At 38.0% G+C, this 12031-nt stretch overlaps 1 protein-coding gene across 3 annotated transcripts in view; it reads left to right on the top strand.

The window, feature by feature from the left end:
- phactr3a (phosphatase and actin regulator 3a) overlaps nucleotides 1-9490 on the top strand; it is a 71619-nt gene extending 62129 nt beyond the window's left edge. For all 3 annotated transcript variants that reach the window (XM_049486343.1, XM_049486342.1, XM_049486344.1), the window contains exons 8-12: nucleotides 2677-2732; nucleotides 6118-6179; nucleotides 7862-8002; nucleotides 8348-8424; nucleotides 9215-9490. In XM_049486343.1, coding sequence (XP_049342300.1) covers nucleotides 2677-2732; nucleotides 6118-6179; nucleotides 7862-8002; nucleotides 8348-8424; nucleotides 9215-9230 — 352 coding nt within the window. In that variant the 3' untranslated portion in view covers nucleotides 9231-9490. The remainder of the gene's footprint in view (nucleotides 1-2676; nucleotides 2733-6117; nucleotides 6180-7861; nucleotides 8003-8347; nucleotides 8425-9214) is intronic.
- Nucleotides 9491-12031: the final 2541 nt, after the last annotated feature.

The raw sequence follows: 12031 nt of genomic DNA, 5'->3' as shown, positions 1-12031 counted from the left end.
GTCCAGGACAGAAAGGCAGTCGCAGCAGTTTGGAGAGAAAAACAAAGAAAAAAAAAAGACTAATCGACTATTAAATTAGTCGTCGACTATTTTAATAGTCGACATAATCGTGACTAGTCGACTAATCGTGGCAGCCCTAGCAGTGGATAACACCACCGCCTGCCAGTAACCTACCATGTGGGAGACTGGGGTTCTGTGCTACACCAATAAGATTCCTTGGACAAGACTCCTAACACTATATTGGTCCACATGTGTAATAGGAATAACCTTATTAGTCATTCTGGATAAGAGTTTCAGCTAAATGTTGTAAATGTAATGTAAAAACATGTCCACAGATTAAAGTTGGACTGTACTGTGTGTAGCACTGTTTTAATTAGACCAAAAAAATAGCATTTCTATCCATACTACTGCTTTTACTACTGTTGATATGCGGTGCTGCCATCTTGGATTTTGAACTTGGGTTGGTTAGGCTGTTTCGACTTTCAAAGGAGGAAATTTGACTTGGAAATTCCAACATCCAAGTTTAAATGGAATGCAGGATAACAAATGAATTTATTTTTTTCATCTATAATGCATTGATACAACGTTGATCTCTGATGACGTCAGAACTGATTTATGTTTATAAGTTATGGTGTACATGTATATGTTCTGTTCAGGTCTGATAGCTTCTTATAACTGTGTTTTCTTGCATTTTAGAAAGAGGATTATTATTTCTGGAGCACATTTTGTCCAAAAGTATTATAGGTGTAAAAGAGCCCAATATATAACCCAAATGAACTTTGATTCAACGTCAGAATTTCAACACCAATCAACCAATGCCTATGAAGCAATGTTAAATAAAGGTTGATTTTCAATCATGAAAAGATGTAATGCAACAAAAAAAAAAATCAATGTTCTCTGTTATCAGGGTCATTTATATCAAACAGTTAAATGATAAAATTTTAATTTCTGTTATGCAGAAGCTCAGTTCTGCTTGCAGTTCAGCCCAAAAAATCTAAACCTAACCTGCTGTCCTGCCTGATTCAACACCTGATCATCATTATATGCTATAATGTTAGTGTGCCACCTGATTGCTGTATTGTCCTGGAAAAAATCTCTTTGTCGATAATGCAGCGATACAGATGACACAGTAGGAGCCTCTGCGTGATTGCATTTATTGATGAACATAAAAAGAAACATAGTACTAGTCAGAAGTTAAAAGTCAATGTCAGAACTTTTTCTCATTTAATATTTACTTTCTGTTTAAGATGCTTCTAAGTACCACATTTAGCTTTAAGGAAAGATCTGCACACTCTTGGTATTTAAATCTCTTCATGAAAGTGTCTTCATGAGGGAGAGTCACCTTGTCCCGGGTTAGCATTGTTAGTGACACCAGTTGATAATGTATTAAACAGTATGTTGTGCATCCAAACACCATGTAAACATGTCCACAGATAAAAGTTGAACCATACTGTGTGTGGGACTAATTTAATTAGACCAAAATGGATAGAAGGATGGATTTTAAACTTGGGTTGATAAGACTATTTTGACTATCTGAGGAGAAAATTTGACTTGTGGGAGCATTCTAGTTAACATTTCCTACTCAGAACTTGGAAACTTTCGAGTTGCAGGATGCTGGATAATTATAGACTAATAGAAAATGATGTCAAAATTTAAAATGGTTTGGAATTACGGAATGTTAGAAGAAGGGTGAGCGTATAGCTGAGTTGGAGCAGTAGCCTAAACCTCTTACCCAGATAGCAGTATGTTGAATTCATGTTCTTTTTTCATCTATAATGCACTGATACAATGTTGATATCTGACATCAAAACTGATTTATGTTTATAAATAATGGTTTGCAATAGTTGCTGCTTTTCCTTCATGCTGTGAAGCTCCAGCTCATCACAAATCACCTATCTCAATTTTTTTTTTTGCTACATAATTCCATAGGTGTTCCCTTAATTGTGTATGTCTTTAATATTAATCTACAGCAATATTATGTTGCTGATCGGAACATAAACGGACACAGCAACATAGCTGTAAGGGAGAGGAGGTTACTAGTCTTCTAAAGTTAATAGTGAAGCGAGTGGTTGCAGGATTTATCTTCTTCCTGTGTTTTGATACTACAATGTAGTAAATAAATAAAATAACACAATATATAATATAATATAAAATAAAGAAAAACACTGAATAAGAAGGTGTGTCTAAACTTTTGATCTGGTACTGTATAAAGATATAGATGTATGATTTCATGTGGAATAAAAGGAATGAAAGAGAATCCCTGGTGCTGGGCTGAGGAAGAGGAGAGCACTGGAAGCGTAGTGGGGGGAATCACATGTTCAGGGTGGGCTACACCTCCGGGCTCCACCTCAGTGTGTGCTCGCGCAGCACGTGGCAGCAGCGCTCAGAGCAGCGGCAGCAGCGGAGAGCGCGCGAGTTCAGCGGTCAGGAGAGCTCGAGCACCCGGACCTCAGGAGTCTCAGCCTCAGTGTAGTGAAGTGCTGATAGGAAATTCAGCAGTTTACAGCAGAACTGAAGCGCCTCAGTTAAACGCGCGCGCGCGGGGAGGACAGTGCTCGCGGGTGTCCGAGTTTTGGAGCTAACGCTGTTTTTTTTTCTGAGGGGAACCGGTTCTGAACTCGGGCTCCTCTGGACTGAACCGATGGTTCACAACGATATTCTGGTGTTTTTCCGCAGGAGACTCAGTCAGCGGCCGGCCGTTGAGGAGCTGGAGAGCAGAAACATCTTAAAACGTAAGTTTTAACTTTATTTTACTAGTTTTAACTTTATTTTACTAGAATTTCGACTGTGTGTTGCAGGTGGAGTTAACCCTTTCAGACCTGAATTATCTCCAGTGATGGAAATTAATGTGAGAATGCTGTTTTCTGTCTGTAATGCACAGAAAAGAAGACTCGAATTTTCTACTATAAAATCTATATAGCAAATAAATCTAATTAACTAAAATATTTTAGTTTTTTTTTTTATTTGCATTGCATTTAAGCCTGTGTGTAATATTTAAGATTTCATATTGAGCTTTTTATTTCATAAACCATCCCTAAATAGTAAAAAAGTTAAAAATCACATTCAATTAATAAAACTTACATGTTACTGCTGGCTCTGGTACTACTGTTTTTCCAGTACAGTAGGCACCTGGGGCCAAGCTACTGTTTAATTGGTTTATAAATTTGTTTATTGTCTGGTTCCTTGTATATTCTGATGGACCACAGCTCTAAAATAGTGTTCGGTTATGTGCAACAAAACATTTAAAGCTCACCTTCCGCGAAAATCCGATTTTTCTTGTTTTTTGTGGAATACAGTAGGTCTCTCCGAGTTGAATGTGTACACCTGCACATTAAACTGTTTTGCAGCCCCCATTGTCTGCAGGAGCTAAGCAAAGAAATCCCCCCTCCCCCCCCTCCGAAAAACGGGTGAATTTTGAATTATCTTTCTGCCTACGTAGGCAGAAACTCACAGACCAGCCCACCTTGGCTCGAGAAACTCCCAGAGGCGGAGCTGAAGCGACGCAACATCACCGCTCATCAGTTAGGAGGTGGGAGGCAGTGAGCGGCAGAGCGGTGGAGGGGCGTCGCAGTGCTCCTAGCCAATCAGAGGAGAGATATTTGCATGCTGTTTGCATGTATGAATATTCATGAGCAAAGCTGGAATCCGGTCATTTTGGACACACCCCTAAAACAGTCCATTAAAAAAGAGCTATACAGAGACACCTGAGCACTTTTTTTTTTACAAAAATGGCTCACATGTCATTCATTCATACTAGAGACCTCAACTAGACATTTTAAAATGAAAGAAAAAACGACGGAAGGTGAGCTTTAAAATAAAGAAAATACATGATGCCCATTGTAATGGATGCAGGGTCTGAAAGGGTTAAAACGGGCTACTTTAACCCATAAGAGCCCAGACCCATTTCTGAATATTGATGTCAAACTCAAAATTGAATCAGGTAAATTCAGTGATTTGTTTTTTTTTATTATTATTGTTGTGGGCGGATGGAAATATTATATATGAAAATATAGGGTTAAAATCCTATGTAACACAAAACACAACAATTTCCTAAACTATTATTAACATTTTGTTTTAGAAATTAGGTCAGAACTAGATGTATGGGGGTGCCAAGTAAGCGGTCTATATAGCTGCCACTATGATTAAGAGATTGCTGATTCGAATCCCGGTCATGCTGCTTGCCATCAAGCCCTGAGAGAGCACAATTGGCCTTGTTCTCTCTGGGTGAGTACATGGCGCCTCTTTCCCCTCATCACTCTTTGGGGGATGTCGATCAGCACAAGGCATCTGTGAGCTGATGTTTTGGAACCGAGTCGCTTCGCTTTTCTCCGAGCATGCTGTGATGCTACTCGGTTATGCTGCATCAGCAGCAGTTCAAAAAGAGGCGATGGCTGACATCACATGTGTTGGAGGAGGCATGTGCTAGTCTTCACCCTCCTTGTGTTGTGGGACAATTGGCAAGATAAATTGTGAAAATGGGAAAAAAGAATTGAAATAAATTATAAAAATAAAGAACTAGATGTATGGGTTGTATTTAAGCAATTGAATGGTTAAATGGTTGGAACAGAGCTGTAGAAGCAAAGTATTTTTTTGCATAGCCTTGCATTCAATGAGGCAATTCAAAGTGCTTTACAGAAAGATTTAAGACTCAATGCAGACATGTCACTTCTTGGGACACTACTTGGGTTAAAGTGATAGACAAAGTACTTTACACGTCTTATAAAAGCTCTGTGTGCTTACGTTACCAAAAGTTTATTATTTTTTTCATATTGTTATTACAAAAACGTATTGGTGCATTTTGGAACACCACATGGATTACATATTATATTCACTTTTTTTTCACACCAATGCCTGTGTATAAGTTTTTCTAAAGACATTGTGCCACACTACAGAAACTGCAGCTTGTGCATTAAGGGGAAAAAAGGATACTATTTTATCAGTGCTTAAAGAACGCTGACCCAGCTGCACATTTCCACACAGAGAGTGTAAAAAAATTAAGTTTAATTAGACTATGTACAGCAAAAAAAAAACACTGTACTTCATTAAATAAGTATTGTTAGTACTAATAAGTACTAAATTGTATTGTTAATCTATAGATAATTCGTTCATTCATTTTAATAATTTTGGTAAATTGGTAATATTAAATTATTTATTTAAATGAAAGCATTTACAACTACCAAGCACTTCATTAGGAACTCTTGCTATATTAATACTGTTTTGGGCCAGTCTTCTCACTCAAAAGAGCTTCAGTTATTTATGGCATGGAATTTACAAAATGTTGGAAACATTCCTTAGAGATTATGATCCATTTTGTCACAATTCCATCAAACAATTTTTGCAGATTTTTGAGAAAATTACCATTTTACCACATCCCAAAATTGCCCAAAATTATTGGATTCAGATCCAGTGACTGGGAAGACCACTAAAGAACACTGAACTTATTGTCATGTTCAAGAAACAAGTTTTGAGAAGACTTTTGATTTGTGATTTGGTGCCAGTAGAAGATAAATTGTGTAGGAAAATTGTGGCTATGATGAGATGCAGTCGGTCAGCACCAATATTCAAATATGCTCTGGCAGTCAAGCCATGATTGATCTAACTGGGTTTCAAGAAAACATTCCCCCCACCGTCAGGCCACCTTTACCTGCCTGAACTGTTCACACAAGGATTCAAGCTGTTGTTGCCAAACTCTGACCCTATCATCTGTTTGTCAAAAAAAAAATAATAAGCTCATCAGAGCAGGGGAAATTTTTGTCAGTCCTCAGTTCTCTCAATTTGATGATCCTGGGTCCACTGCCATCTCTGCTTTCTATTTCTGACTGACAGAAGTGGAAGTTGCTGTAGGCTTTTTGTCAGCTTGTAACATATTCTGCTGCTCCCAAATCCAGGAGGCACAGCAGTAATCATGGCACACTCGTAATCACTGATATTGTGTTGTCCTTATTCTACTATTTGATGTGAACATTTCTTAATATGATTTTATGCACTGACCTTCTCCCACACTGTTGGTTGATGAGATCTTAGCTTGAACGAGTATGTGTATAGATGTTCCTAATACAGAGATTTGCCTCTCAGTGTCGTGAGTCAGTGCTTATTTCATTTTCTTTGTTCCTTCAGAACGAAATGACCAGACCGAGCAAGAAGAGAGGAGAGAAATAAAACAGAGACTGAACAGAAAGGTACAATCTTCATGTACTACACCAGTATAGTGCACATATATCATCTTGTGTACTGAATAATACCGAAACAAAACATATTGTGTCACTATTAAAGTGTTATGTATAACTTTGTAAGGACTTTGCAGCTATTTTAGGGTGCAATGCTGTAGGATAATACAAGAGAAGAATTGTTTAAGAATGCTTTTACACCTATCTTGTTTGGTCTGAAACAAAATAGCAGGTGCAAAAGGTGCCACAGACCATAACAATTATTCTGTGGAGTGATTCGCATGTATCATCAGGACGTTTTTTTTCTGGCAAGGACAGAAATAAACACAGCACCTGGAAAGCAGCTTAAAGATTTCACAACATTCTACAAGCCAAGTATTGGAAGACATAGACACATAGACAGGACATAGCAGCTCTATAAATGGTCCGTCCTTTAAATCTCTCAGTAAACTGCAGTGAAAACCAAAACTTACTGGACAAAATATATAGAATTGTAACAAGCACATGAATCTTGGTTCAGACTCTGGTCTGAACTTTTAGGTATTAATACACCCTTAGATATTCATATATTAATTTGCTTTCTTGCTTTAAAACAAAAGGAGAAACATAAAAACAAAACAATAACTGCTAAAAAAAAAAAAAAAAGACCTGGTTATTTTGTTTGACAGCAGTATGGTTAAGCTTGACCGTGCTGGTTGACCAGAATGATATGAATCACAGAACATGACCCCAATTAACTGCAGCATAAAATATGCTGGGTAAGAGCTGGTTTACTAGCTTGCTTACCACTTTAGTTTTAATATGTTTTCAGCTAAATGTCTAGCTTTTTAACCACCAAAGACCACAAAACACCCTCTGAAACCAACTACATTTTACCAGCTTTGCCTTGGATATTTTAGAACAGACAAAACAAAACAAATGTATAGAACACAAAATTTTCTTAATTTTCTTCTTAATCAATGGTTTACGCATCAAAAGGAGGCTAACAAAGAAAGCTAACAAAGAAGGGCTACTTCTATAGAAGGTCCATACAAGGTTTGTGTAGATGGAGCGCCCCCTGCTGCAACCAATCAAAACTTCTACAGACAAGGTCCTATTTTAGTGGAAGTGAGAGAGAGCACAGAAGAACAAAAGCGCACAAAACTGCACAACATCCTCATGGTTGCAACAGAACAAAATCTGCAAAACTGTTCTTACTTAAGATGTTTTAGTAAATGTGTATGCAGACAGTCATTAATACTGTTTTGTTTGTTCAGGAAAAATGAGGCTGTTGAAACATGTGAAGCACCAGTAATATATTTTGTTATATACTAGGGCTGCAACAATTAGTTAATTAATTAATTTCTGGACTACAAATTTGATTGTCGACTAATCGTTCATTTGTAATAGTACAGCATTATATTAAGTGCAAAGGGACACTTACCATCTCCAAAAGTGCCCAAACACACCAAATCACATATTTACTCTATAAAAGTCAGTGTGTTTCCACATTTAAACAACATCTGGACATTTAAATGGTTTTTAAATCTCATGTTCAGCTGTTTCTATCATTTTTAGAGATCAAGGACTTGGCAGAAATAATCAATGACTAATAGACTAATTGAAAAAAAAAATCAATAGTTGCAGCTCTACTATATACAGAGGAAAGACAACCAGGCAAGAGTGTTATATTGTTCCTTTCTTTTGTCTTTTAGCTCAACCAGAGGCCAACAGTTGACGAACTGAGGGACAGAAAGATCCTAATCCGCTTTAGTGACTATGTCGAGGTGGCCAAAGCTCAGGATTATGACAGGAGAGCTGACAAACCTTGGACTAGACTGTCTGCAGCGGACAAGGTATGTGACAGGAAGGCACTGTCAGCAAGTGCCTCTGAAGGTCTGCAGTCAGGCATCTACAATGCTGTACTTCAAGACGTATTTTTCTGGTCAGACATGTTGACCTTTTATTGGAAATGCCAGTGTGTTACTGAAGCTGTGGGTCAAGCACTGCTAAAATTCACAACAAGAACATCTTTGTGCGGTTACAGACAGTAATTTTCTCTCTTACCGAACTTAAATATTTAAAATCACATGCACAAATTATTCAAATGACTTAGTGCTGTGAGGGCACTATTTTTAAATCTAGCATGTGTGTGAGGCACTCGGGGATGCACTAAATGCTGTTCATGTGTGGTTCTGCAGGCGGCCATCCGGAAAGAGCTGAACGAGTTCAAAAGCACCGAGATGGAGGTGCACGCTTCCAGCAAGCACCTAACGAGGTCAGTGTGCAGAGATCTGTCAGCTGTGTCAAAGCTATTTTTAGCCCGGCGAGCATCTTCTGAGCTAAAGATAGATTGCCCTGTCCAAAATTACTGGGATTCAAACCACTCGAGACACGTATGTGACTAAAAATGGCACACTGCTGCCCTTGATTTAGCATGGTCGGCTTCTGCAGGCTTGTAATTATGTTTTGTAATGCTGAGCATTGAATGATGGGAAGCTTATGTAATTCCTATTTAGAATTAGAAACAAAAATGCAGTTAATTTATAGTCACATTATAATCAAGCTTTGTATTATTACCGTATTTTTCGCACTATAAGGCGCACTTAAAATCTTTCTATGTTCTGGCACACTAGAACACTCAGGGTTCCTCAGTGTAGCGCTGTTGGGCTAGTGGTTAGCTGCTAATGCAAATGTTCTAGCCTTAGTAATGGAGAAATTCAGGAATCCAAGCTTATTGTAAATAAACAAAGAGCGCTCTTTAACTTTAAAAGAAAGTCTTTTTTAATTACAGTTTTGTTTACTTAGATTAGCTTTACTTAACTTAGTTGACTACCCCCCACCACCACCAAACATTAAGACTTGCCCTTATTAGAAGTTTCTTATAGTGTCTTTTAAAATGCGTTTTATAACCCAGTGCACCATACGTATGAAAATAGACCAGAAAGTAGGCATTTATTGATAGTGCGCCTTATAATTTGTTTGCGCTTTATAATGCAAAAAATATGGTAGACAGTTAAGTACAAAACGTATCTTCACCAATATTCTATATTTTTTCTCCTATGCAGGTTTCACAGGCCGTAGGAACAGTTTTTCTTCTGTGAAGAAACAAATTAAACTGACATACATGGCGAAATCCTGGAGATGACGTCATCCATAGGATGTCCATATTCTTCCAGCATCCTGGTCTTGACCGGGGGGCGGCGGTGTTTGGGTGCGGTTAGTGGCAGAGGCTATAGAGGCACAGCACCTTGAGGAGAGAACAGTGGCCACGGACACTTCCGCTCTGGGGCTGAAGAAGTGGAGCCACGATGGGAGTATTTGTGTTTTATAAATGACTGCTGAGTGAAAGTTCATGTGCATGTGAGGAGCTCCACTTTAAATGAAGAAAGGAAAAAAAAAAGTAATTTCAAGGGTTGTGAGCCTACTAAGTCGGAGTAAGTTTCATATCAACTGTACAAAATTCAGTCTGAACAGGGTTGTTTATGTCATCAAAGGGGGGGGAAAGAAGGTAAAAAACTTTGTAAGCACTGTTTGTCTGCAGAATACATTTATAAATGCTCTTTGTCTTATTTTCAATATTTAGGGTCCAAAAAGCCCAGACTTACTGTGGGAAAAGGCCATGTTTTGCTTGGTAGAATAATTAAATTTACCTGCAAGTTGTTTCCAATTATTGGTGACAGAATGGTCTGTCTGATAAAAGACACAATCACAATATGAAAATAACCAAATAGCTGCTTAAGGCCGATCTGTTTGAAAGCTATAAGTGGATTAAAAAGGAAGATTCGAGCAAGTGTATTACCAATCATACTAAAACAAATTGGAATGCAAAGTTTTAAAGGTGGCATTGAATGCATTTTTCCAATATTTACATCTGAGGATCATGAAACACGATTCTGGTGCTGTCTCATAACTTTTTACATGTCAGTGTACAAACCTGTGGCCTCATGGACTAAGACTTGCGTGGAATTCCAACTAAAATGTTGCGTACGCTCAGAGCTAAAAACTATCGTATACACACAAAAAAAAAAATCCATTCTCATTTACAATTTCAATGCATCACCTCTAAGTGTTGCTAAAACACATTAGAAGCGTACACTACCAGGCCAAAAAAAAAGGTCACACTCTAATATTTCTGTGGACCGCCTTTACCTTTGATTGAGGCACGCATTCACTGTGGCATTGTTCCGATAAGCTTCTGCAATGTCACAAGATTTATTTCAATACAGTTTTGCATTCATTTTTCACCAAGATCTTGCATTGGTGGTAGTAGGGTCTGACTGCTGCACAAAGTCTTCTCCAATATATCACAAAGATTCTCAGTGAGGTTAAGGTGGACTCTGTAGTGAACAATCCATGTGTGAAAATGATGATCTCATGCTCCCTGAATCACTCTTTCACAATTCCAGTCCCATGAATCCTGACATTGTTATCTTGGAATATGGCCGTGCCATTAGGGAAGAAAAAATATATTGATGGAATAACCTGGTCTATATTCAGTATATTCAGGTAGTCAGCTGACCTCATTCTTTCAGCACATACTATTGCTGAACCTAGACCTGACCAACTGCAGCAACCACAGATCGTTTACTTAGTTAAATCCAGGTGGAATTTTTTTTTGGCCAGGCAGTGTACTTACGAAATGAAAATGGCATGGGAGAACACACATTCTCACATTTCATGTCACATTAAGTACATCTGAAGGTGAGTGTGAAATGTGTCCTATGCGATGTTTTTATACGTATGCAGCTTTAGTATATGAGGCTCCTGGTGTTTTAGCCTCAGAAGGAAACATGCAGAATTTTTCTTTTAGGTTGGGTCCATGAATAATTGCTCTAATTGGCTAGATTAAGGTCAAAATGGCAGCACAGTGGTCAGTTAGCTAGTTAAAGAGATTGGCTAGGGTAACTATTTAGCACAGCACCGATACCTACAGGTGTCCCTGACTTTACTGCAAACAAAAAGTGGCAATTGTAAGGCCTGATTCATGTAGCAAAAGGTTTTTAGGTAACTAGCAGTTGTGTGCTGCTCTCCAGTGTTACAGATACATGTTCTAAATAAGTAAGATTGTCTCAGAAAACTCATAAGCATCTAAAATCGTCAAGTGGCTGTTTGAGTTTACCACGTCATAGCTTAGGCTGGTTCATGTCTATAATAGATGTGCACCCAAAGTTACATAATTGCAAACAAAACTGGGAAAAACTCAGTATAACACTCAGGAGTATATATATATATATATCACATCCATAGCTGGTATGAACTAACCTTAAGGCATTAGTGGACTAGTGGATTTGGTGTACAAATTTTGTTTTTGGTATAAAAAAAGGAAAGTCGAAACTGTTATGGAATTAGCCTGTTTAACAGCACTGTTTTTGTGCGCAGGATTTTCTTTTTTGCATAACCAACCACATTACTGAGGAGACAGTAGCATTTGAGGTTCCTGACATGTCCCATGAATGTACACAACTTGTAGCGTATGTAATGTAATTCTTCTCTAATTATTTTTGAAAACACCACCCGAATAAATGCAAAGGCACCTTTAAAAAAAGATGAAATTCCAAATTGTTTCGACAAAATGTGGTCTGTGATTGAGCATGGCTTTCCTCTGGGATTTTTGAAGAGGTGAGGTATATTTGCAGGTCACACAATCAAATTAATGTCCCACGTTTGCCTTCAAGACTGCTGATACTCTGAGAAGTAGAGTTGGGTTGTGCATGTTCAACCCTGACTAAAAAAATAATAAAAAATACCCTTTTTTGTAAATCAGTATCGGACTGCGTGAGATGAGCTTTCAATTAGCTCCAGTTATTCTGTAATTCCAATTTATTTGATAACAAGTAAATGAATCCCAAACACTGTGCATTAATTTACACACTATTGCCTGC

Source organism: Astyanax mexicanus, chromosome 13 (assembly GCF_023375975.1).
Source record: "Astyanax mexicanus isolate ESR-SI-001 chromosome 13, AstMex3_surface, whole genome shotgun sequence".
Classification (NCBI taxonomy): domain Eukaryota; kingdom Metazoa; phylum Chordata; class Actinopteri; order Characiformes; family Acestrorhamphidae; genus Astyanax; species Astyanax mexicanus.
The sequence above is the reverse complement of the archived record's forward strand: the minus strand, read 5'-3'. Positions and strand labels throughout refer to the sequence as shown.